The 26,595-nt window shown below is 43.5% G+C and overlaps 1 protein-coding gene across 7 annotated transcripts in view; it reads right to left on the bottom strand.

Annotated features, from left to right (window-relative positions):
* The window catches only part of KIAA2012 (KIAA2012 ortholog), a 102,581-nt gene that overhangs the window by 37,775 nt on the left and 38,211 nt on the right, over positions 1-26,595 (bottom strand). For 5 of the 7 annotated variants that reach the window (XM_043524738.1, XM_037912282.2, XM_037912285.2 and 2 more), the window contains exons 9-13: positions 22,288-22,539; positions 20,735-20,899; positions 19,485-19,613; positions 6,083-6,171; positions 883-954 (exon numbers count right to left, since the gene is read on the bottom strand). In XM_043524738.1, coding sequence (XP_043380673.1) covers positions 883-954; positions 6,083-6,171; positions 19,485-19,613; positions 20,735-20,899; positions 22,288-22,539 — 707 coding nt within the window. The remainder of the gene's footprint in view (positions 1-882; positions 955-6,082; positions 6,172-19,484; positions 19,614-20,734; positions 20,900-22,287; positions 22,540-26,595) is intronic. The other 2 variants (XM_037912286.2, XM_037912283.2) reach the window with 2 other exon arrangements.

The raw sequence follows: 26,595 nt of genomic DNA, 5'->3' as shown, positions 1-26,595 counted from the left end.
TCTGTTAATCTTGCATACAGCCTGAAACCAAAACTTGTAAACTGCCCCTTTCCTCTCAATGGTGGTTAATATTAACCAATTTAAATGTAAACACTGATCACTTCAACCAAAACATCCAATGGACAGGACAGGACTGGACTGGACTGGGACTCTGAAGTGGTGCAGGAACTTGAGAGATCATACTCGCCTCTCTGTGACTGTTTCCCCACCTGTAAAATGGGAATACTGATCAGGTGCTTGGACTAGATAATCTTGTGGTCCCTGTTGGCCTTAAAAACTATGATACCTTTTGCAAAGCGCTTTGAGATGCAAAGCACTTGACTGTACAATTGAAAAACATTGTTTTGGGTCAAACAAAATGCTTAGTGTCTGGGCATTTTGAACTTTATTTTAAAAGAAGCAAAGGAAATGAAGGGCGACAGCTTTGTAATTAAAAGGCAGGTTATGGTCCAAATCCTCAGCTGGTGTAAGGTGTTGTAGCTCAGTTAAAGTCAATGGAGATACACTGCTTCATCCCAGCTAAGCATCTGACTGAATGTCTGTGGATTATAAAATTTAGAGGTGATTTAAAATTAGTATTTCTGGTTTTAGATTTTAACCAGTAAAACTGCCCCAAACCAAAGCCATCTTTTACAAATCAGTTTTTAAATGCGCACTGAAAATACCTGGTTTAGCTATTTTGAAATGTCATTTTTTTTTTAACTTTGACTCCTTTGCTGGATTCGATTCCCAATTTTGTTACTGTGAAGTTAAATAAATGAGAAGATATTCTTTGCAATGTAACTAAAATCTTTTTTAAAATTTGAGTCCTACGTGTGGCATAAAGGGCTGTAATGACATATTATACAGTACTTATGTAATTTTTTTCCTGTTTTAACATACCAGCTTTTTATTTATAAAACTCTGAGGCTCTCCTTTCTTCAAGACAGCTGCTCCCAAGGACTCTGAGCATTTCTGTGAAGATAAACAAGAACTGCAGAGGTTTGACTTACAATGAATGCTATTTAATAGCACAAATATTTTCAGAAATAGCTTTCATAACAGAAAATATTAAATGGTAACTCCTGAGTGCAGCCTGAAACTAGCACAAACTGATTTATGGTTAACACATCTCCCTGCTCTAAATAGCTGTGCAGTGTTGTTGCACACTGTTAAACAGCTGCTGTGTTACAGAGCAGAGGTGGGCATATTTCAGTGGTGGGCGAAGTGATTCCTGTACATTCTATTTTCTACCAGGGTGTTGTCTTAAGCAATGTTTATAAAGTGTTCCTGAGACCTTTGAATGAAATGTGTTACAAAAAGCAAATTATTGTTACAGATGTTAACCCCTAAGGACATACACAGCTTGTCTGTGCTGGAGAATTGAACTGGTCAGATTGCAGCACTGTGTGCCCATAGTGTGGTGTGTCCAAACTAGACCGTAGTTAACTAAAATAGCCTGCTGCTGTTTTGTTGCTCATCACACTAGTTCTGCACTACACCACTAGTGCAATGTCAACTGGATACTTATCCCACTGATCCTGGCACAGCCCCTAGAAGCAGTAGATTCTGGAAAATTTTGAAAGGCCTTGTGGAATACTTCCAGAAGCATTTTACAGGAGTGCTGGAGGATGTGGTTAGTATGCTTGTCTAGTGTCAATCAGGCCACAGAAGAAGCTTCATGCCTTCTGTTATGCTTCACCCCATGCTTGGACCAGCCTCCCACTTCTAAGTCACTGTGTGCTCTTTTTCTTCAGACCTAGTCAACCTGCACTGTTTTCCTCCTCATTGTTGTATCTGCATTCGCTCATTCCTGAGCCGTTGCCCTGAACTAGTGTAAGCTCTTCCAACTTGCAGAGAGGTAGTGTCTCTATTTTGTGTGTTACAAAATGCTGGGTACGTTTATGGTGCTGTATAAATAATTAACTGTAAATACAATGGCGCTCACTAGGATTGTTAAATCTTATGGTCAGATTATAGCGGATAGGCAGTAACTTGCAGAAAGGTAATTTTGCTGCCAGCTGTCTGATGCTTTCACATAACAATCATCACTATTTATCAGTGTTTAAAAACGCTTAATCACAAAACCATCACACAATTTCGAGGCACAGTTCGTTCACATTGACTGGCAGCCTTTGCTCTAAACAGGCCCAGGATTGGAATAACTAGGTTGTTGCAGGTCAGGATTGAGCCTGAATTGGCACAGATGTGTGGGAAGCTTGGTTTAATACAAGTTCTAGCTGGTGGTATCAGTACCTCATTTTCATGAGCGCACAGGTCAATTTATCTGCCAGTTGGCAACTTTCCATTGTGTTACTGGGATCATGCAATAGAGCTGTAAGATTGCATTGACTATGCATTTATTTCCCATACCTTTTATAGTCTATCTCTTGTTTTTTCTCTGTCCAGTCATAAAACACTTTTTAACACTTGCTCTGCTTTTAAGAGCTAGTAAGGGCATAGCAGTTGATAGCATGTATATAGCCAGCATCCTCCGAAAAAAGCACTTCTCAGCTATGAAATGTGTTGCCTACTTGAGAATTTCAGGAACTTTTTCCTGGCTTTTATAACATGAAAAAAGATGAATCAGATACCATGAGACTGACCAAGTAACAACTGTTTAATCTCTGCTGTTGATTACTTTAAACTACAGCCAAGAACTTCAAAAGTGACCTAGGATGCCCAACTTGAGATGCTGTTAAGGTTCCTGATTTACAGAAAGTGCTGAGCACCTGCCATCTGAAAACAAGGCCCCATCAAGGTGTATGTAATTTGGTCTTAGAGAGTTCTAAATGCCCAATATAGCCTCTGAACCTTGATTTGACCTGGTCAGCTGTTCCAATTAGTTTGTAACAAAGGCAACTTTCTGATGCTGAAATCATAGTATCAGTTGTGGTACAATAAGTTCAACTTGTATGTTGTAAATAATACTTTTAATAAAAAGGGTTCAGTCTGTTAATGTCTTTTTCCCCAGCCCCTCATTACAGTGCCTGAATAGCCGCAATCCTACCACAAGTACAAATAATTTAAAACATGACACCAGGCCTTTTCCTTCTATCACATGGTAAAATCTAGATGTTACTTGGTTTTTAATCAGTCCTCACTCAGGCAAAACTTTCACTGAAGGTGGTGAGATAATTCTGAGTAAGGATTGAGTGGAGAAAGGCCCAAGAGTTGGGCCCAGCGGACTGTGCAAATCCATTGTCACAGCGCTTGTAGCAGAATTCACACACACCCCCACTCCTGCCACAGAATTGTGCTCTAGAATTTCGTCTTAAATTTTAATTAAAAAAAAAAAAGATTCCTATGTTCGTGGAGAAAACCACAAATCTGAGCAGACTGTAAACTGAGGCAGCATCTAATGCCTGTGTCTGCAAAGAGGCTGAAACAATAGCTCCAAGTGATGTGAATTGCTCCATTCATCTCCTGTTGATATGTTCCATGTTTTATTATGGTGGGTGGGCCAGGGTACAGACTTTGAGGACTCCATACTCCCCTCAATCTCCAGCAACCTCCCACTGATGTCACTGTCTTGCAGAGGTAGAGTACCTATGCTGATGGGAGAAGCCCTCCCCTCGGTGTAGGTAGAGTCTTCACTGCAGCGCAGCTACACCACTGCACCGTTTAAGTGTGGACCTGTCCTGAGGTGTGGCTGTGCTGAGTAACGGAACTCAGTATTGCCAACACCAAGTGTTCAAAAATCATGTCAGGCCTTTAAAAAAGGCTTAAAAATACGTTTTTTAAATGTTGGGTTCTTTCTATTTGCCTTCTGCTTTCTGAGCTTTTGGGTCACAGACATGTCATGCTTTCAAGCTTTTCTCTGCAACCATGAGGGCTAGAAATCAACTTCTTTTTTTAAAAAAATCAAAGCTGAAATTCTCATGTTGTAACCAGGTGATTCCAGAAGCTGGGCCTTTAATATGAGAGCTGGGATAAAATCATGAGATTAAAACACTGCTCCTGAATTTCTCCTGTTTGCCCCCATTTTTCTCCAGGGCAAAGCTCCCTGGGGCTGCCCTGTTGTATTGGCTTATTTAAGCAGAGCTGAATCCCTGAAACAAATAGACCTTTATATCAGGACTGACAGGGCTCTGTGACTAGTAAAATGCATTTCAGAATGAGAGACCTCTCATATCTTGGTCTTCATGGCACTGGATGTGTTGTGCAGTCCATGCATTCATTCCCTGGGGTCAAGGGTGTAGCTTGTGTTACACTCTAGTGACTATTCCGTCTGATTGACGGAGTCTCAGAACAGAGTCCCATTCAGCCCTCTTCCATTCAAGGAAGGGGGCGCTGGGTGGGGGGCCACACCACACGGCATGGCCCCACTCTGGCTCTTACGCAGTCCAATGGCCCCTTCCAGCACTACAATGGAAGCTGCAGGGATGGTGCCTGTGGATGGGGCACCGTGCAGAGCTGCCTGGCTGCGCCTCCGCATAGGAGCTGGAGAAGGGACATGCCACTGTTTCCAGGAGCTGCTTGAGGTAAGCGCCGCTCGGAGCCTGCACCCGTGAGCCTCTCCCAACACCCCAACCCCCTGCCTCAACACTGATCACGCTCCTGCTCTCCAAACCCCTTGATCTCAACCTGGGGCACCCTCCTGCACCCCAAACTCCTCAGTCCCAGCCCCACCCCAGAGCCCACACCCCCAGCACCCCACACCCTACACCCCTTCCCACACCCCTGCCCCAGCCCTGATCCCCCTCCCGCCCTCCAAACCCCTAGTCCAGAGCAACCCCCTACACTCCAAATTCCTCATCTCCAGCCCCACCCCAGAGCCCGCACCCCCAACCAGAGCCCTCATCCCCTCCTGCACCCCAACCCCAATTTTGTGAGCATTCATGGCCCGCCATACAATTTCTATTCCCTGATGTGGCCCTCAGGCCAAAAAGTTTGCCCACCCCTGCTCTAGCACTTAATTTAGCAGCTGTGAGGCCAATCAAGTAACTGCTTTTTTCCCCTCCTGCTGGTCATCCAGCTAAAATGAGATTTGCTGAATTGGATACAGTACTTGCCATCAGCCCTCATACACCTGAGTTCTCTACTTTGCCAAAAGACCAGTGTTCCTAAAATCAGTGTCTTGCTGTCTTTCTAGCCTTAAGGATTTATGGTTTGCTTCTCTTTATGCTAGAGATGGGGCTGAACCAAAACCCTAGATTGTAATACACCCAACTTTAGATGTTTAAAATCTGGATCCAAATTCTGCAACTCTCACCCCATTGTGCGTTTCCTGGGACTTAAAATAAAAGGTAGCTAATCGAAATGCACTTTCCTCTGTTAACATCATTCTTTAGTTTACTAAGCAGTCAAAAAGAGGACAAGTGAGGTACAACAGGGAAAGGTGTGATTTAAAAGCTGAGAGTGAAAAAGCTTCCTTTTTTTAAATGTCTACTAGTAGTGTCCCACCTTTACATTGTAGTCCAGAGGACTGATGGATTAGAAAGTCTACAGTAAAACAGATGCAGCCCAGTTGATTTTCAAAGCTTGATATGTTAAAAAAAAATCTTTTCTGTTGAAAGTATGTGAGGGAGAGGGACGTAAATGCAAAATGAGGCTGGGAGATAATCTCTAACTGGAGCACACTGGAGCTATCTTTGGGGCCTCTGTCATCCACACAGTAAATTAAAGGACCGGTCTCTTTTCAGACTTGCCTAAGCCAGAGAGACCCTCAGTCTTGATGTTTCCACTTAAACAACATCATCAATTTTTATTCCTCTATTTTCAAATGACGTTGATAATTTTTCAAATCAACTTTCTTTCTTTCTAATATTTACTCTTCCTAAATACTGTTCCACAGGTTAGCTAAGAAAGGTTTGCTCTATGAGATTAGATCACTGCCCCCTCTAGTCCTGCCTCCAGTGATGGCCAGGGTGGGATTTTTCAGAAGAAAGTGAACCCCCCAGACAAATTATAGGTATACTTAACCTGAATAGCTGTACAAATTGTGGAGAAAATCACCAAGGGATGCTAGAAAGAAACACATCTAATTCTTTCCTCACTTGTTGCAAAGCAAGCTTATACTGGGCTCTCCATAAATATTTTATGTGCACTACTTCCATCTTGCCTCTATATTGAACTTACAAAACATTGTCATGGATCGCACCTTGTCATTCATCTTTTGACTCAAAGGGGAGGTTTCATGTGGATTTATATGAAGGCTGGTTCCTGTTTCAAGGGGTAATCCACAGTCTCCTGCAATGAAAATGAGAAATCTGGATCAGGAGATATATATATATCTAACACTTTCTATATATTTTTATAGAGTGATTTTAATGCTCTTCTAAAACATGCTAGATTGACAGCCCTGGAGACTGAAGTTGTCTCTCTGTTACAGAAATGTTACAACATAAGCAGAGCAAGTTCCCCCACAAGACCCTGCAGATATGTCCCTATCTGAACCCTTTAGTGGTGAGAGGATGCAATAGGCTCCATGCACATCCAATCCTGGGTTTCACTGATAAAAGTGCTGTAAAGGTGCCAACTGTGTTGGTAGATTTAATGATGCAAAATGCCTGAATACTGGAAAATTGGCTAATTTAGCACTGGTGGATTAAAAACTGATAGCAGGAGTTTACTCTGCTTAGGGTCTCCCCCAGCATTGGTCCTGTGTATTTGAGCAGCATGGTGAGGTAGGATTTTTGTCCTTTATGTGTCAGAGTTGGGAGGCAGAACCAAGGTATCTAGTTAACAACATAAGAATGGCCATACTGGGTCAGACCAAAGGTCCATCCAGCCCAGTATCCTGTCTACCGACAGTGGCCAATGCCAGGTGCCCCAGAGGGAGTTAACCTAACAGGTAATGATCAAATGATCTCTCTCCTGCCATCCATCTTCACTCTCTGACAAACAGAGGCTAGGGACATCATTCCTTACCCATCCTGGCTAATAGCCATTAATGGACTTAACCTCCATGAATTTATCAAGTTCTTTTTAAAACCCTGTTATAGTCCTAGTTATCAGGTGAATGAAAGCAGCTGTCTCTTGTCCTGACTTCTGTCAGTGCCTGTGTAAATAGGCTTAGACAGGGAGACTCCAGAGTTAAAACACTGTGCTGCATCCAGAGCAGGGTCACAGTCATGGCCTCTTGCAGAAATGACCAAAAAATGTGAAGGACCAATCTGAATGTGACATTCCACAGTTGAGAGCCTACCCTCTCCCCTTTCCTCTGAGAACTCCTCATTTCTCGACTTCTTGCTTAACCTTATCTGTGGGATCTTGTGTAATAAACTTGAAGGGCCACTGTGAAATCCCAGAAACAACTCAGAAACACACTGTTTGTTTTCTTGCCAGTAAATAGCTCCACATAGGCATGGCAGTTTTTCAAGGAGTAGGCAGAGGCAGTCTGGCTTTCTGCTACTTGTTCTTCCAAACAATGCTGTAGGGGTTTTATACCAATTAAGTTCAAATAACATCAAATATAGTTGGGGTCTTTTTGGGTGATTACTTTTCCACAATCTCTTTTTGTGGGACCATTTTGTGTTTGTTTGTTTTTCCTTTGTCATTTATATCAAAAGACCCCCTCCAATCCAATTATAAACATTTTTTTATCTTGAAATCTCCGTGAAGAGAATGACTAACTGCTAGAAATACTTTCTTATTTGCTTTTGCTCAGACATCCAAGAGGGTCCTATATCATCTTGTCCTCTAACAGTAAAGCTCAAGCCTTTATCCCCATGCTATAGGAGAAAAATCTTTTATGATGTTCTTATAGACCAGTAGTGTTTTAGAGTTTTGCAACACAGCCCTGGTCTACGCTACGAGTTTAGGTCAAATTTAGCAAAGTGTTAGGTCCATTTGACTGTGCACCCGTCCACACGACCAAGCCTGTTTTGTTGACTTAAAGGGCTCTTAAAATAGATCCCCAGCGAGGGGTTTAGCACTAAAATCGACCTTGCTGGGTCGAATTTGGGGTTGCGTGGATGCAATTCAACAGTATTGGCCTCCGGGAGCTATCCCAGAGTGCTCCATTGTGATCGCTCTGGACAGCAGTCTCAACTTAGATGCACTGGCCAGGTAGACAGGAAAACCCCCAGGAACTTTTGAATTTCATTTCCTGTTTGGCCAGCGTGGCAAGCTGATCAGCACAGATGACCATGCAGAGCTCATCAGCACAGGTGACCATGCAGTCCCAGAATCGCAAAAGAGCTCCAGCATGGACCAAATGGGAGGTACTGGATCTGATCACTGTATGGGGAGACAAATCCGTGTAGGCAGAACTCCGTTCCAAAAGACAAAATGCCAATATATTTGAAAAAATCTCCAAGGGCATGATGGACAGAGGCTACAACAGGGATACCCAGCAGTGCCGTGTGGAAAATTAAGGAGCTCAGGCAAGCCTACCAAAAAACAAAGGAGGCAAATGGTTGCTCTGGGTCAGAGCCCCAGATATTTCGCTTCTATTATGAGCTGCATGCCATTCTGGGGGGGCCCTGCCACTGCCCCACCGCTGTCCGTGGATACCTGCAATGCGGGGAGTCTCACACCACAGGGATGAGGATGTTGTAGATGAGGAGGAGGAGGAGGTTGAGGATAGCGCACAGCAGGCAAGCGGAGAATCCCTTCTCCCCGGCAGCCGGGAACTGTTCATCACCCTCGAACCAACACCCTCCCAACCCCCTGAGGCGGGCTCCCAGACCATGAAGCCAGAGAAGGCACCTCTGGTGAGTGTACCTTTGTAAATATAATATAGGCGTGTTAAATGCAAGCGTGTTTAATGATTAATTTGCGCTGAATCCTTGGGATGCATTCCTGGCCAATACAGCTACTGGAAAAGTCTGTTAACGTGTCTGGGGATGGAGCGGAAGTCCTCCAGGGACATCTCCATGAAGCTCTCCTGGAGGTACTCTAAAAGCCTTTGCAGAAGGTTTCTGGGGAGTTCAGCCTTATTCCGTCCTCCATGGTAGGACACTTTACCACGCCAAGCCAGTAGCAAGTAGTCTGGAATCATAGCAGCACAAAGCATTGCAGCGAATGGGCCCGGGCTTTGGTGGCATTCAAGCAACATCCATTCTTTATCTCTCTGTGTTAGCCTCAGGAGAGTGATATCATTCATGGTCACCTGGTTGAAATACAGGAAATTTGTTTAAGGGGACATTCAGAAGTGCCCGTTCCTGCTGGGCTGTTTACCTTTGGCTGAAAAGAAATCATCCCCGCTGTTAGCCACGTGGTGGGGGAAGAGGCCCGTTCATGCTGAGCTGTTCGCATTTGGCTGACAGGGATCTTCCCTGATACTAGCCATGCAGGTAGGGGTGTGTGTGTGTGTGAAGCGATCATCCCAGAGAATTGGGTGGAGGGGGGTGGGTTGGGTTGTGCTGCACACTCACCCTAAAATTGCAGCCCCTCCTTTTAAATGGCCAATCCAACGGGCTTTGCTTGGTATAGGAAAGGAGGGCGCTGCTGTTTGAAACCATTCCCACATGTTATGAAGGTTGAAGAAGCTGAAACTCTTTGCCTTACCATGGCTGCCTGGAAGCCGAATTCTGTTGCCCAGCTGAGTGTGTGTGATGTCTCACACCAAACCAGCGGGCACTCAATATAAGAGGCAAAATGGGACCTTGTACCAAAAGCACATGTGCTATGTAATGTGAATTGCTTGATTCAGTGTGAAATAGTCTTCCCTTTGTTCTCTAAAATGTATCTTTTAAATACTACTCTTCCTTTTTTCCTCCCACAGCTGCAAATGTTTCTACGCTCCCCCTATCATCTCCGTCCCAGAGGCTAGCGCAGACTAGAAGGCAAAAAAAAACGCACTCGTGATGAAATGTTCTCAGAGCTGATGCAGTCCTCCCACACTGAAAGAGCTCAGCAGAACGCATGGAAGCAAACAATGGCAGAGTCCAGGAAAGTGTTAAATGAACGCGATGAGAGGAGAGAGGAGCACGATGAGAGGAGGCAGGACGCAATGCTGAGGCTTATGGGGGAGCAAACTGACGTGCTCAGGCGTCTGGTGGAGCTGCAGGAAAGGCAGCAGGAGCACAGACTGCTACTGCAGCCCCTGTATAACTGCCTGCCCTCCTCCCCAAGTTCCATAGCCTCCTCACCCAGACACCCAAGAACGCGGGGGGGGGAGGCTATGGGCACCCAGCCACTCCACCCCAGAGGATTGCCCAAGCAATAGAAGGCTGGCATTCAAAAAGTTTTGAACTATAGTGGGGCCTTGTCCTTCCCTCCTCCCCTCATCCACCAACCCACCCGGTGCTTCTCTCCTCACCCACCCCTCCCGGGCTACCTTGCGAGTTTTCCCCCTATTTGTGTGACGAATTAATAAAGAATGCATGATTTGGAACAATAATTGCCTCTGAATTTATTGCCTCTGAAAGCGGTGATTGAAGGGGTGAGGTCGGTTGGCTTACAGGGAAGTAGAGTCAACCAAGGGGGCGGGTTTTCATCAAGGAAAAACAAAAAGAACTGTCACACCATAGCCTGGCCAGTCATGAAACTGGTTTTCAAAGCTTCTCTGATGTGCAGGACACCCAGCTGTGGTCTTCTAATCGCTCTGGTGTCTGGCTGTGTGTAATCGGCCGCCAGGCAATTTGCCTCAACCTCCTACCTCACCATAAACATCTCCCTCTTACTCTCATAGATATTGTGGAGCACACAGCAAGCAGCAATCACAATGGGAGTATTGGTTTCGCTGAGGTCTAACCTAGTCAGTAAACTGTGCCAGCGAGCTTTTAAACGTTCAAATGCACATTCTACCACCATTCTTGCTCAGCCTATAGTTGAACTGCTCCTTACTACTGTCCAGGGTGCCTGTGTACGGCTTCATGAGCCAGGGCATTAAGGGGTAGGCTGGGTCCCCAAGGATAACTATTGGCATTTCAACATCCGCAACAGTAATTTTCTGGTCTGGGAAGTAAGTTCCTTCCTGCAGCTGTTCAAACAGACCAGAGTTCCTGAAGATGCGAGCGTCATGCACCTTTCCGGCCATCCCATGTAAATGTCAGTGAAACGTCCCTTGTGATCCACCAGTGCTTGCAGCACCATTGAAAAGTACACCTTTCGGTTTACGTACTGGCTGCTAAGGTGGTCTGGTCCCAAGATAGGGATATGGGTTCCGTCTATCGCCCCACCACAGTTGGGGAACCCCATTGCAGCAAAGCCATCCACTATGACTTGCACATTTCCCAGAGTCACTAACCTTGATAGCAGCATCTCAGCGATTGCATTGGCTACTTAGATCACAGCAGCCCCCACAGTAGATTTATCCACTCCAAATTGATTCCCGACTGACCGGTAGCTGTCTGGCATTGCAAGCTTCCAGAGGACTACCGCTACTTGCTTCTCAACTGTGAGGGCTGCTCTCATCTTGGTATTCTTGCGCTTCTGGGCAGGGGAAAGCAAGTCACAAAGTTCCATGAAAGTCCCCTTACGCATGGAAAGTTTTGTAGCCCCTGGGAATCATCCCAGACCCGCAGCACTATGCGGTCCCACCAGTCTGCACTAGTTTCCCGGGCCCAGAATCAGCGTTCCATGGCAGGAACCTGCCCCATTACCACCATGATGTCCAAATTGCCAGGGCCCGTGCTTTGAGAGAAGTCTGTGTCCATGTTCTCATCACTATTGTGATTGCGCTGTCGTCGCCTCCTCGCCTGCTTTTGCAGGTTCTGCACATACGGCAGGATAATGAGCAAGGTGTTTATAATGCTCACAACAGCAACGATGAGCTGAGCGGGCTCCATGCTTGCCATGGTATGGTGTCTGCCGGAGAGCAGAGTTGCAGCAGAAGCGGTGGATGACGATGGATGCCACGAGAATAGATACTTCTACAAAACGACGAGAGGACCTGCGAGGTGGATTCATGGCACCAGGAGAGCAGAGCTGCAGTGGAAGCAGTGGATGATGACAACATGGAGAAATTTGCTGTTGAGACTGAGCTCATTTACAAGAGCAGGAGAGCAGAGTTGCAGCGGAAGCGGTGGATGATGACGGTTAGCAGTCCTACCGCACCGTCTGCTGACAGCAGCACCCAGGACACAACAGCAGCGGTGACGGTGAGCTGAGCTGAGCGGGCTCCATGCTTGCCGTGGTATGGCGTCTGCACGGAAAAAAGGCGCGAAACGATTGTCTGCTGTTGCTTTCACGGAGGGAAGGGCGACTGACGACATGTACCCAAAACCACCCGTGACAATGTTTTTGCCCCATCAGGTATTGGGAGCTTAACCCAGAATTCCAATGGGTGGTGGAGACTGCGAGAACTGTGGGATAGCTATCTTCAGTGCACCACTCCATAAGTCAATACTAGCCACGGTAGTGAGGATGCACTCCACTGACTTAATGCGCTTAGTGGGGACATACGCAATGGACTGTATAAAATAGATTTCTAAAAATTGACTTCTATAAAATCGACCTAATTTCATCGTGTAGACATACCCAAAGGGACCGGCTTGATCTTCGTGATCTCATGTGTCCTACTTGTTTCTAAAACTTCTCTTGAATCCCTTTGGCTAGAATGGAAAATAGCTATAGTGAGATGTAATGAAGTCTGTGTCTGAATGCTTAAAAGTTGTGTAGAGGCCTTTCTACTCCAACCTAAAAGACTTCTTACTTAGACTGAGTAGCTTGCAGACCAGTTGGCACACAAGCCATCAATTCATCCCCATCTGTCACTAATCCTTGGTGAACGTGTGGTGACTCTTTCAGTTGTTCATGCTGAAAAACTGACACAAGTATTACTTTATCAAAAAAAAGTTACATCTCTTTTAAACTGAATGTGAATTTTAAAAAAAATTTGATTTCCCCCACTCCCTATCCCCTTTTCCCCACATATTTAACAAAAATGTCAAGGAATCATCTCATGCATGAAAGTCTTCTCAGAGCTGGGATATGTTCAGAGATATTTTCTGTGTGAAAAACTCCTCTCTGTGGCTGGATCTTAGAGTGACAAAATGCCATCTGTCCAAGTGTACTAATTCTTAAATTAGTGTACTGATGTGCCTTCCCTTAGGAAATGATGTTCCTCCTCCCTGTGGAACCTCTCCAGTAGAAAAGTCTTCTCCAATTGAAGGAGGTTTGCACCCTTGGAAAAATAATATCACTTTTGCAGATGAGTTAATGGATCCTATTATTTAAATAGCCTCTTACTGCAGAACACAGTATGGGAGAACTTCAACTTTACCTGCCAGAATGTGCCAAACACCTGACCACGGTTCCTCATGACTGATATCTGAATACAAAGACAAGACGGATGAGGTAATATCTTAAGGATGGCTATACTGGGTCAGACTAATGGTCCGTCTAGCCCAGTATCCTGTCTTCCAATGGTAGCCAGTGCCAGATATTTCAGAGGAAATTAACAGAACAGCGCAATTACCCATCACTCATTATCCAGGCTCAGCTTCTGGCAGTTAAAGGTATATGGATACCCAGATACCCTGACCGTTTCAGCTAATAGCTATTGATTGATCTATTCTCCATGAACATCTCCCTGCAAAGTGTTCAACAGGTTGACTGTGTGTTATGTGAAGTAGTACTTTCTTTTGTTTGTTTTAAATCTGCTGCCTATTAATTGTGACCCCCTTGTTCTTGTGTTATGTGAAGAGTTAAATAACACTTTCCTATTCGCTTTCTCCACACCAGTCATGACTTTATAGACCTCTCTCATATCCCGCTTTAGTTGTCTCTTTTCCAAGCTGAACAGACCCAGTCTTTGTCGTCTCTCCTGTTTCATACTCCTAATTTTGTTGCCCTTCTCTGTACCTTTTCCTTTTCTAATATATCTTTCTTTTTCAGTTGGGGCAACCAGAACTTCATGCAGTATTCAAGGTGTGGGTGTACCATGGATATCTATCCTCTTCCTAATGGTTCCTAACTTTGTTAGCTTTTTTGACTGCTGCTGCGTTTTGAGCAGACATTCTCAGAGAGCTATTCATAATGATTTCAAGATCTTTCTTGAGTGGTAACAGCTAATTTAGACCCATCATTTTGTATGTATAGTTGCAATTATGTTTTCCAATATTCATTACTTTGCATTAGCAACATTTGAATTTCATCTGCCATTTTGTTGCCCAGTCACCCAGCTAATGAGATCCCTTGGTAACTCTTCGCAGTCAGCTTTGGACTTAACAATTTTGAGTAATTTTGTATCATCTGCAAACTTTGCCACCTCACTGTTTACTCCCTTTTCCAGATCATTTGTGAATAGACTCAACAGCACTGGTCCGAGTACAAATCCTTGGAGAACCTCACTATTTACCACTTTCAGATGGAGCAAGAACATTAAAATGATATATGGTGGAGTCTGGATGTGGTGTGGTGTACAGAGTATTAGTGATGACTAGATGCTATGCGTTGTAGGCAGCTTGATAGCTGCCTATCAGTGTTATAATGTGAGCAGAGTGTGTACAAATTGAAAATATACATTGGCTGATTAGTCTAGAGGTGGAAAGAGAGGCTGATTTGTGCATATTGTAGCACCTAAATTACATCCTGTTTACAGCTAGAGCTGAGCTGGAAATGTTTTTCCAGTCCTGTGAGAGTTTTGGAGATTTCAACGTTTTTACTGATGAAGAGTCAATCTTGAATTTTCACAAACCAATAAACTAAAAAAATTCCTGGTCAGATCAATGAAAATATTTATTTTTGATGTCTACCTTCTATATTTTTGAACTTTTTAAATAATAATATGGAAATATGGTCACCCTGCAGCTCCCAGCCACCGTGGGCAGGGGGGGAACCCCACAGCTCCCAGCCATCACAGTGGCAGGGGAAACCATGGAGCCGCAGCAGCAGAAGTCACAGACAGGGTCACAGCTTCCGAGAATTTTTGTTTATTGCCTGTGGCCTGTCCATGACTTTTACTAGAAATAACCATGACAAAATCTTAGCCTTAATCATGAATACCAGCCCATGTGCCCACTGTGCCCTGTGAGTACCAGGCTCCTCTCCCCACTGGCTTTCATTTTTTATTGATTTTTCACCCATTTTGTAAATTTTGGAATAAAACACCAATAAATTCCTGGGAAATTAAAATAATAATTAATAATAAATAAACCCTTGAAAACAAAGGGCCTTAGCAATACTGTAGCTATATAGGCAGTATAGGTAATACCTTCAGTTAGGGTCTTTTAATGCACAGTGTCAGCCAACCTAGTTTTTACTTCCTTATAACTTTGCCAAGCTTGAATTGTTTGGGATTAAATTTTCCACCCCGAGTCTTTGCCTCAGGCTGAGTGTATGGTTCTGTTTTTGTTTTAATTTCTTTGAAAGGTTCAGCCGCCTCCAAGAATGAGGTTAGGGAAAAATATGTCCTTTGCCCATGATAAAAATAAAATACAAAAATTCTTAAAACCAGTTAGTCGGGAAGCTCTAGTGTCTACATGCTTTGGAGCAGGGTCTTGGAATTTGGCAGGAGGATGGCTTTTGTGTCAGGGATGTGCTTGTGGCTATTCCTGTGAAATTTCTCCCCCACATTAAGCTAAGTTATAAGCCTTTAAAAAAAAAATCAGTTTGCATGGTCTAAATAGTCCAGTGAACCTTGTAAAGTGTGTGTGTGTGTGGGGGGGGGATATGTAATAAACATAAATGCTGTTTTGAATGTTTTTTCTGTTTTTTTCTGCTGTTTTGAATGTCACTTTCCCTGTTCTGTCTGATCTTTTTAGTAGGAATTATTTTTCACAGAAGGATACTTTAGTAACTCTGCCCTCTGACCCCACACAAGATTTTTAAAAATAAACAATAAGCCACTCCAGGGTGTGCATGAGCAGGCTACCTGTGAGGGTATTCTACTTCTTGTGCCTCAGCGGGCACCCCAGGCTTGACACAATGCCCACTGAAGTCCATAGGAGTCCTTCCACTGGGGATCATGTCCCAACAACTTAATAATGTAGATTTTATTGTGGCTTATTGCTCCGCTTTAAAAAAATGGAGTACAAAACTTTTGGTTGATAGGCGCTAGGGCATCTAAGCTTGCTTGTGACAGGGTATCTGGCACAGTTCAATAATAGCCTCATTTGGTAGCCTCTATCATTGTCCTGTAGCGTAAAGCGTCATTGGCTGTGAAGTGAACTTGCGAAGCATGGGATATTATCAAAGAAGTAACATATATTCAGACAACCACCATTCTGAAGCCTGGTTTAAAAGCCAGTGCAGACGGGGCTTTAGGGGAGTTAACTATCCCTGAAACTATTTTTTAAACATGCTTTAAAAAAAAAAAAAGAGTAGCATGGTTAAAACAGTTTGCATCCATAGTTAACATGATTATAAAATGTGTCACACGTGATAAGGGCTTCTTCAGGGGGATACTTTAGCACTGCTTGGGATAGAACAGTTCTTAAAATTAAAAAAGCTCTGTCTATAATGAACAGGGATAACTGAAAAAAAGGCTATTGCCTACACAATTCTGGAGATGTGCTTGACGATCATTTCTGTACAGAGCTATTTCTAGCAAGGTTAAAATTATAGTTTATAGAAGGCCCTATTTATTCTACAAAAATGATGAAATTCAAACATGGTTGACCATGCTCCTAAGTCTCCTGATGTAGGCTAAAACCCTTTCCCCTAACACCATTATGAAAACATATTTTTTTCATCCCATGCTGCCAAGAGGAAGGCTGGCTGGGTTCTATGATCAGGCAGAGGTACAAGCATGTTTCCCAATTGTGTTGGTCACTTCTGTTGTGTAGGCATGATAAGGTAGGTTAAGAACAAGGTCTTAGCCTTTATTCTGAACTCCCTTGCTCTAGTGGATTTAAATGGGATCCTTGATATCATCAGAAAATATCTCTGTGGGTTTATATGGATTAAGGTTAATTTTGTGTCTGACATCGAGCACCCAAACCGCATGTCAGGAAGGCTCAGTTCATCCCCGACTATAGAAATGACTCACAGGAGGAGAGGCTGGGGGAGGAAATATTAGCAATGGTTCTCTCACAGAGATCCCTTCATGTCCTCCTGTTTGCAGCTGGAGGGTCTCTGGGGATCTCAGGGGATCTCTGTAGGACCAGAGGGGGAATGATGTGCATTGCACCTGCCTGCTGAGCCCTCATGCCATGCCTCTGCAAAGATCCAGGACCCTGTGGAGAGGCCTACACAGGATCCAGAGGGGAAGTGAGAGAGTACCATGGAGGTGGCAGTCTCCCTTGCATATGGGAGGACAGAGCTGTGCACAACTGGCACTTTCCATGTACAGTTCTAGGGGGCATAAATCCTGGGTGCTGATCAGGTAATGGCAATAGGTGACCTTATAAAACCTAGACTTTGCCACTGGCTGCAGAACTTTGAAGATAGTAATGGTAAGAAAACTAACTTCTGAAAGACGAAATCTAGCTGTTCTACATCTCTTCTTCATCAGTAAGATGTAAAAAGTTCACAGGTTAAAGCAATCTAATTGCAAGCTCACCCTGAGCTCTGAAAGTTAAGTTGTGCACTTCTTCCTTCTCTCATCATCAGCCACCACCAAGGTTATGGAATCAAATCTCAAAGTGCAGCTGTGCTCTCAAGCGAGACTATGTTAAAAAGGAATCTTTGTAATCAACAGTCCTATCTCCTGTGTATAGCCAGAGCTTACTTCAGTGACACAGTCTGTGCTGCTCATAGACTTTAAGGCCAGAAGGGACCATTGTGATCATCTAGCCTGGCCTCCTGCACATCTCAGGTCACAGAACCTCAGCCACCCACTCCTGCAACAGACACATAACCTCTGGCTGAGTTTTACTGAAGTCTTCAAATCATGATTTAAAGACGTCAGGTTACACAGACTCTACCATTTACTCTAGTTCAAACCAGCAAGTGACCCCATGCCCCATGCTACAGAGGAAGGCGAAAAACCCTCAGGGTTTCTGCCAATCTGACCTGGGGGGGAATTCTTTCCTGATGCCAAATATGGCAGTCTTGCTCTTGGAAGACCCAGCTTAGCTAAGAAGAATGAGCTAGATTCTATTCCTTCTTGTGTATCAACATAATGGTCTGTCTGTTACATCTGTCTAAAGTCACTGAAGACAATGGGGTTTGCATAGGTGTCGCTGAGGGCAGACTCTGAACATACTGGAGCAGCACAGGTGTAACTGAACCCCTAACTTGGCCTTCAGGACCTCTGTTACCAGTGGTGATGCCAGAGAATGAAAACTGACAAGCTTACAGCATTATTGACTCTAGGGTGCTGTCAGTAACAAACACTTCATGCTTTGTGTGTATAAAAAGATCTTCTATGCTTTCCACAGTACTCATCCGATGAAGTGAGCTGTAGCTCACGAAAGCTTATGCTCAAATAAATTGGTTAGTCTCTAAGGTGCCACAAGTACTCCTTTTCTTTTTGCTTTAACCAGTAAACTATGTAGATAATACAAAGAAAACACTGAGATACAGTAACAAAGATGGTGCAAACTGGGTGGGGGAGGGAATATGGTGCAAAGAGAGTGGAGGATGGAGTAAGGTGGCTCTGTGTCACCTTTGCTCTTTCCCTGATCTGGTCTGAGCAGTGGCTGCTTTGGCTCCTGACACTACTTTGGGCAGCTTGTGTCCAGCTGCCTATAGCCACTCATGGGAATAGCTGGAGTGCAGTAGTGCTCTGAGAATGCCCTGACTTCTGTGGACAGTGGTGTAGAACTAGTTGGGGAGGGATCCTATGTCTGGAGAATTCCCAATTAATAGCCGGCCCCTTCATTCCAGTGGAGCTGGCACAAAGGGGCCATAGTTGTAGTGATGAATTAGATCATTACTGTAAAATACTGTGATACTTTCAGTGAGAGATAATGTCTTCACTGGGGAGCAGTAGCATCTCTCCCCTTTGAAAAGATCTGGGTTTTGAGCCAGAGATTAAAGCAGCAGACCAAAGGCTGCTGTGCTGTGGGCTTCTTCGGTCAAATGGCTTGGCCATTCTCTAATGGTACAAGCCAGCTGGTTCTGTAACTTAAACCTCCTCATGCAAATTGTATTGACCTTCTAACATGAATCACACCTTTCTTGCAGCAGCTCTCTAGCCCATCAGCACACATCTTGGTTATTCTTGGGGAAACAAATCCTACTGTCTGTTGGCTCCTTGGCACTAACCACTCTTGGGCTTCTTTTCTTGTGAGATGGCCCTTGCTCAGAACAAACCATTTTCTATTCCCACAAGCTCATATCCCTGTCAGTTTTTGGAGATTGCATGACGTGTCTGTCAGAAGATGACTCACACTGGCTGTCTGAGGCGCACAGCACAAATACCTGAGCAGATTATAAATTAGCCACCTCCTCCTTTTGAGGCTCACTTTAAAGGAGAGAAGGACATTGTTTATACTGTGCAAATCCCACAGCAGTTTTGTAAACCCTTTTAAAACTCAGTTACACAATCCAGCATCCCTTTTAACAGCCATTCCATGATCTTACCTATCCTAGAGTACAAGTAAACTTGCTGTGCAAACATAACTGTTGTGGCTGATTTGGCAGAAGTTACACCGTCTCAGTGAAAAGAGCAACACTGATCAGGGTCTGATTTTTATTTATTCAGTTTGTCTGAAACTTTGGAGAGCCATGCATGCCATTTCTTCCTCTTGGAAAGGAAACTTCTTCAGATTATGTGTCCTTACCTTTATCCGGAACAAAGCTAAACTGAGCAGGAACATCTGCATCTTGGACAGACGCCAAGAGGGACAGACAGACGATTTCTCCATCAGGGCCCATTATGAGGCTGCCTAGTGAAGTACCATTATAACACTCTTGAAAACATAAAGATGAACATTGTTACTAATACACACCACCAAGAAGGATTCCTGGAGACCTACTGCATTGATGTTCATTTCATGAAAATATCCTTCTCAGTAGCTCTGTGCATGCATCCACATTATCATGTCATAATTAAGAACCGGGTGACTCTAAGAAAGCTTTGTCCATTACAGGAGATGGGTTGGAACACAAAATTCAGTAGCAGATTTTGAAACCCGCCCCCAAAGCTCATGAGTGTTTTATTTGAGGTTTTGGTTCTGTCCAGTATGACCTTCAGATCAGGTCAGGTTTTGAGTTCTGAACCCCATTCCTCCAAAGCTTGGGGGCCTGGAGATCCAGCACTTTCGTTACAGTTTTCATATGTCTGAACATGACTCTTCTGAGCCTATGATGACATGAAAAGCACACTTTATTTGGCATTTTCCTTTCCATCTCCCCCTCATGCCACTCCCCACCCACCATCTGCAAATGAAGTTCCAGTTTGGTAACTATCCATTATCTTTTTTTCTTTCTGATACAGTGGCAACTTCAGGTGCTGACACTAACTGATAACTGCTTTTGGCTGGCTGATGTTATCTGCCATAGAAACGGAGCCGTGGATTTGAAAGAGCACATGTTTAATAAGCTTGGGACAAAATAACTCCCGGTGTAAATGGGCACAATTCCATTGACTTTAACTGAATTATACTTTCTTACTGTAGGCTTTTGGAGTTTAGTTCCATCACTGGCTTCTCCCTCTGAATTACTGACTTTCGTATTTAACCGGCATGCCTGTGTGCATGCCAGTGGTATGTGCTGGCTTTGTCATGTCTGTTTGCAGCATAGGGTAGCTATCTCCTTCCTGCTGGAAGTATTGCCCCTTCCCCTTCTCATGTCCTAAAAATCTGTGTAATGAGCATGTTTTTTCAGTAGCATCTTATATCAGGAACAAACTTTTCTTGAAACATGCACACTGAATAGTAAACAATTCCTGGAATTCCCAGTGCTGCTATCAAAACCAGCATGTTAGTTTCTCCAGAAGTTCTGGAAGAAAAAAGTATTGTGTCCCTCCAGCATGTTCAGTACAAACAGATAAACATAATTACAGAATCCATGCACAGTACAAACATGTTACCTCTCAGCTCTTCCGGTAGGGTGCCACGCGTGTTTCCTATAGAAGTGCTGCTGCTGAAAGTTTTGAAGTTTGTCTTGCTACTCTGGTTCCCTGGACCCTTCTTTCCATATATAGGGGGCAGCAGATCTAATCCTGGGACTGCATTCTGGGTGAATAAATCACCATCTTGGAAAAAGCATATAAGGAACAATACTAAAGATCTGCATAAAACAATAAATGTATGGGGGGCGGGAGAGGAAATAGAGACCTAGGCAGAGGGAGTGAATGCACAAAAGGGCCACAATTAATCAGTGACTTAGTGGTGTGTTGTTTGTCTATCCTGCTAAGCTACCCCTATCTAATTAATCTTTATCCTCACTGCCAATGTTATAAAGTGCTGCTTGGTCTACGAAGTGCTGCGTAAAACTGATGAGAAATTGGATCAACCTAAAGAAAACATGAAATGTTCCATCAACATATTGTTGTTATTGAACTATGAGCTGTGGAACAGAATTAGAGGGATGGATCTGATACCAGAATTACAGTAGTTGCCTTTGAAAAAAAAAAGACTCATTTTCCTATAGTAACTCTATAATGATATCCGAGATACAAAAGTTTCTCCCTCTACTTGGAATAGAAAATAACTGCTGTATCTTAGATTCCACTGGGTAATTGTGGGTAATGCGTAAATGTTGAATTTTTATTGGCGATCACTATAGTTTATAGAAAATAACTGCTGCCTTGATGACTTTAATACCCTTAAGATATTAAGTGCACAGCAGTGGTTTCTGTTCTGTACAATTATTTGCAGCCAGTGCTTGGGTTCCAAGCACTGGAAGGAAAATCTAGCTGCTGCAGGAAGGTGGTGGTGGTAGTTCCTGGGGAGCATTCTTTCCTTTGAGTCAGTAATGAGCCAGGCTCTGTCTTGATGCTAGAGTGGTGCTGTGCTGCTGGAGGTGCCATCTTTCAAATGACGTGTAAGGGTGTAGGTTATGACGAAGTGTAGTTATTAAAGATCCCACTTTCATTACTTTGGTATTCAGGCTAAGTCCCAGTTTAATCAATGCATTCCGTCTACCTAAAATTCCCCTGTAGTTTCGACTGGCATAGACGTTCTTTAATTTCTCTACTGGACTATTGTGTAGTGGACTGTCTGATATCTTCCATAAACAAAAGCAGCTGCATTTCAATAACAAATGAAGTAAAACCTAATATGTCTTGTAACTGGTTTATAAAATTTGTTAAACCTTTTGGGATCATTGGATGACAAATGTTATAAAATGTTAGTTGTTATGAATTAACAAAATTCCATTATGACAGGCCCCTAAGAGTGTTATCTTAATGCAAAGCTTAGATGCAGCATGTACTTCTGACACAATTGAATGTGAAATAAATTCCTTTAGACCATCGGATTGGCGAATGTTGCCAATCACCATATGTGATTGGGTAATATCGCCACAAAGATGAGCTGTAGTAGGTGAATAGCTAGAAGCTGAATTAGTTTTATAGCAGAGACGGTGTTAGTCTAGCTACAACTGAGACAAAAGCTGAATCTCTGATTTGTATTGACTGACCTCTTTTATAGTGGCCCTCCTTTCCAGCATTCACCCCTCTTATTCCTGCCTTCCTCCCCTCCAGCGTGAACTTTCGATTGGTTATTGGAGGTAGGAAGAAGCTACCTTGATGTATCTCTGGGTTTTCGCCAATGACCATTTGGTGCTGCTCCGTTGTACCCTCTGGCCCAGAAATGAGATCATTTGGTGAAGAAGCCAACAACTTCTCACAGTCATCATCAACCTCTGATCTGGATTTGTCACACGGAGCTGCTGGAATGAAAGAGGAACATGAAATGGAGATACTAGCCACCGGTGACAAATGGGAATAAGGATATGGAGGTAGATATTACCATATCTGAGGTAGAAGCGAAACTCGAACAGCTTAATGGGACTAAATCGGGGGGCCCAGATAATCTTCAGCCAAGAATATTAAAGGAATTGGCACATGTAATTACAAGCCCATTAGCAAGAATTTTTAAGGAATCTGTAAACTCAGGGGTTGTACTATATGACTGGAGAATTGCTAACATAGTTCCTATTTTTAAGAAAGGGGAAAAAGGTGATCTGGGTAACTACAGGCCTGTTAGTTTGACATCTGTAGTATGCAAGGTCTTGGAAAAATTTTTGAAGGAGAAAGTAGTTAAGGACATTGAAGTCAATGGTAAATGGGAAAAAATACAATATGTCTTACAAAAGGTAGATCATGCCAAACCAACCTGATCTCCTTCTTTGAGAAAGTAACAGATTTTTTAGACAAAGGAAACACAGTGGATCTAATTTACCTAGATTTCAGTAAGGCATTTGATACGGTGCCACATGGGGAATTATTAGTTAAATTGGAAAAGATGGGGATCAATATGAAAATTGAAAGGTGGATAAGGAACTGGTTAAAGGGGAGACTACAGCGGGTCCTACTGAAAGGTGAACTGTCAGGCTGGAGGGAGGTTATCAGAGGAGTTCCTTAGGGATCAGTTTTGGGACCAATCTTATTTAATCTTTTTATTACTGACCTCGGCACAAAAAGTGGGAGTGTGCTAATAAAGTTTGCAGATGATACAAAGCTGGGAGGTATTGCCAATTTAGAGAAGGACCGGGATATCATACAGGAGGATCTGGATGACCTTGTAAACTGGAGTAATAGTAATAGGATGAAATTGAATAGTGAGAAGTGTAGGGTCATGCATTTAGGGATTAATAACAAGAATTTTAGTTATAAGCTTGGAACTCATCTATTAGACATAATGGAGGAGGAGAAGGACCTTGGAGTATTGGTTGACCACAGGATGACTATGAGCTGCCAATGTGATATGGCCATGAAAAAAGCTAATGCAGTCTTGGGATGCATCAGGCAAGGTATTTCCAGTAGAGATAAGGAAGTGTTAGTACTGTTATACAAGGCACTGGTGAGACCTCATCTGGAATACTGTGTGCAGTTCTGGTCTCCCATGTTCAAGAAGGATGAATTCAAACTGGAACAGGTACAGAGAAGGGCTACTAGGATGATCCGAGGAATGGAAAACCTGTCTTATGAAAGGGGACTCAAGGAGCTTGGCTTGTTTAGCCGAACTAAAAGAAGGCTAAGGGGAGATACGATTGCTCTCTATAAATATATCAGAGGGATAAATACCAGAGAGGGAGAGGAATTATTTAAGCTCAGTACCAATGTGGACACAAGAACAAATGGCCATCAGGAAGTTTAGACTTGAAATTAGACGAAGGTTTCTAACCATCAGAGGAGTGAAGTTCCAAGTGAAGCAGTGGGGGCAAAAGACCTATCTGGCTTCAAGAATAAACTCGATAAATTTATGGAGGAGATGGTATGATGGGATAACATGATTTTGGCAATTAATTGATCTTTAACTATTCATGGTAAATAGGCCCAATGACCTGTGATGGGGTGTTAGATTGGGTGGGATCTGAGTTACTACAGAGAATTCTTTCCTGGGTATCTGGTTGGTGAATCTTGCCCACATGCTCAGGGTTCAGCTGATCACCATATTTGGGGTCGGGAAGGAATTTTCCTCCAGGGCAGATTGGAAGAGGCCCTGCGGGTTTTTCACCTTCCTCTGCAGCATGGGGCATGGGTCACTTGCTGGAGGATTCTCTGCACCTTGAAGTCTTTAAACCATGATTTGAGGACTTTAATAGCTCAGACATAGGTGAGAGGTTTATTGCAGGAGTGGGTGGGTGAGATTCTGTGGCCTGCATTGTGCAAGAGGTCAGACTAGATGATCATAATGGTCCCTTCTGACCTTAATATATATGAGTCTATGAGATTCATTCCTTTCACCAGTTTATTGGGAAAAAAACGTTTCTGAACCTCTGTGTTTTCCTGTGTTTGTCTTGTATTGTGAAATCAGACTTGGTGAAGTCAGGACACACAGCAGCCACAAGCATCATCTTTAAACTCTCTTATTCATGTCAAGAAATTAATGAACTGACTAACATAACTTGCTGTCTCAGCCAGAAAGACTGGTGCAATGCTGGAACGGGAGAAATGCAACTACAGTGGTGGGTGAACCAGATTAGTGTTCCTAAAAGGAGGACATTAGATAGCTGAGCTTAACAGCTTCTTTGGTCAACACCTGGCCTTGAAGAAACGTGGAATCCACCTCCATGATGAGAGTATTCTCATAGAATTCAATATCGGGGTTCTACTCGGGGTTCTCTTAACTTTTCTGAACAACTTCTGTTTAGTGCACAGCACTGAGTATCGCACTGAAGCCAGAATCTAGACTTGTGGGACTGATGTTACATTCTGTTCCACCCTCAGATACTGGTATAATTATGCAACTACCAGTGACTTCGTTGGGAGTTATGTGCATGTATCTGAGGGCAGAACTTGGCCCTAAATGGTTACTGGCATGCTGCTTTTTTCACTAAAATAGTGTACCTCCAATCATTCCTGCAGCTGGTCTGGGATACAGTTTAGTTTTACCCATGTGGTCTTTCGTGAAGATCTATTGACGGCAGTTGTACTTTTTTTGTGTAGTACTGCAACAATTTTTTTACCATGATTATTGGGTTTCCCATTTTATTTAACATTTGCAAATATGTAGAAGAGCAGGAGCATCTGGGCCATTTTCCCGCCTAGTTCATGTTGAGCTGGAGCTGTAGCAAAGCTCCTTCTGTGTGGAGGGAATAAAATCAGTAGCCAGACAGAAAGGAATTGCTGCTTCTGAGAGTGCTGAGTCAGCATGAGCAAATATGTGCTCCTCGGGTGACAGCTGGATGATACTGAAAAGGGCAGGGGAAGAGGAGCTGTGGGCAGATGCCAAAATCCTATGGCTTGTGTTATGCAGGAGGTCAGCCTAGATGGTCATAGTATCTCTTCTGGCCCTAAAATCTATGGAAGTAGTGTTATGAAAAACGGGAGAGAAAGAGGTGGGTAGAGAATGAAGGGAGGGGAAATGTGGGGGAAAAGAAGAGAACACTAATGTAGAGGGAGAAGGGAACAGTGGGGAAAGGGGAGGGAACGAAGAGAATGAGGTAGAATGGGAAAAGGTATCCCGAGAAGGTGAAAATTGGGAAAGAGGCATAACTGCTGTTATAAGTGGCAGCATAGTCCTACGTGAAAGTATTCAGATTGCCTGCTTACAGAAAGCAGGGGCCTCTGATGGAATATCAGCACCCCCCACCCCCCAACACATCACATCATATCATCACCCAGTTTCTAGTTTCTGGTCATGTTGAAATATAACCGTCCATGCAGCACATCGGTGTGGGTTGATAATACTCTACAGAAAGTGGTGTTGCCCTTGTCCCTTTGTTCTGGATTTGCAAAATCTGTTGATTCTGCCCAGTCTGACATCAGTGGTTCAAGAGTCACTGTGGTGAGAGAAGATCGCTGCTCAAAGCTGCTTCCTTACATGGCAAATGGAAAAGCTGCTGAGCTTCCTTTCCATTTACAATGCACATAAACGTAGAAACAGCTATCGCGCATTAGCAACTTCAGACAAACCTTTTTCATACTTTTCTATATTTTTTTGATTTTTTAAAAAAATACTTGTCATTGGAAGCCGGGTTTTCCAAAGGTTCTGACAATGTCGTCCTGTTTGCAGTGTTGCTGTCGCTGTGTTGGTCCCAGGATATTAGAGAGACAAGGTGGATGAGGTAATATCTTTTATAGGACCAACTTCCATTGGTGAGAGAGACAAGCTTTTGAGCTTACACAGAGCTCTTCTTCAGGCCTGGGAAACTAACTCAAAGTGTCACAGCTAAATACAAGGTGAAATGTAATCCTGACCATTTAACATTTAGATTAATTCTTTAAGGGATCAGTCCTCAAATCTTATTCCTGCAAGCAGTCCCACTGAAGTCAGAGGG

The sequence above is a fragment of the Chelonia mydas genome, chromosome 11 (assembly GCF_015237465.2).
Source record: "Chelonia mydas isolate rCheMyd1 chromosome 11, rCheMyd1.pri.v2, whole genome shotgun sequence".
In the NCBI taxonomy this organism is placed as follows: Eukaryota; Metazoa; Chordata; order Testudines; family Cheloniidae; genus Chelonia; species Chelonia mydas.
The sequence above is the reverse complement of the archived record's forward strand: the minus strand, read 5'-3'. Positions and strand labels throughout refer to the sequence as shown.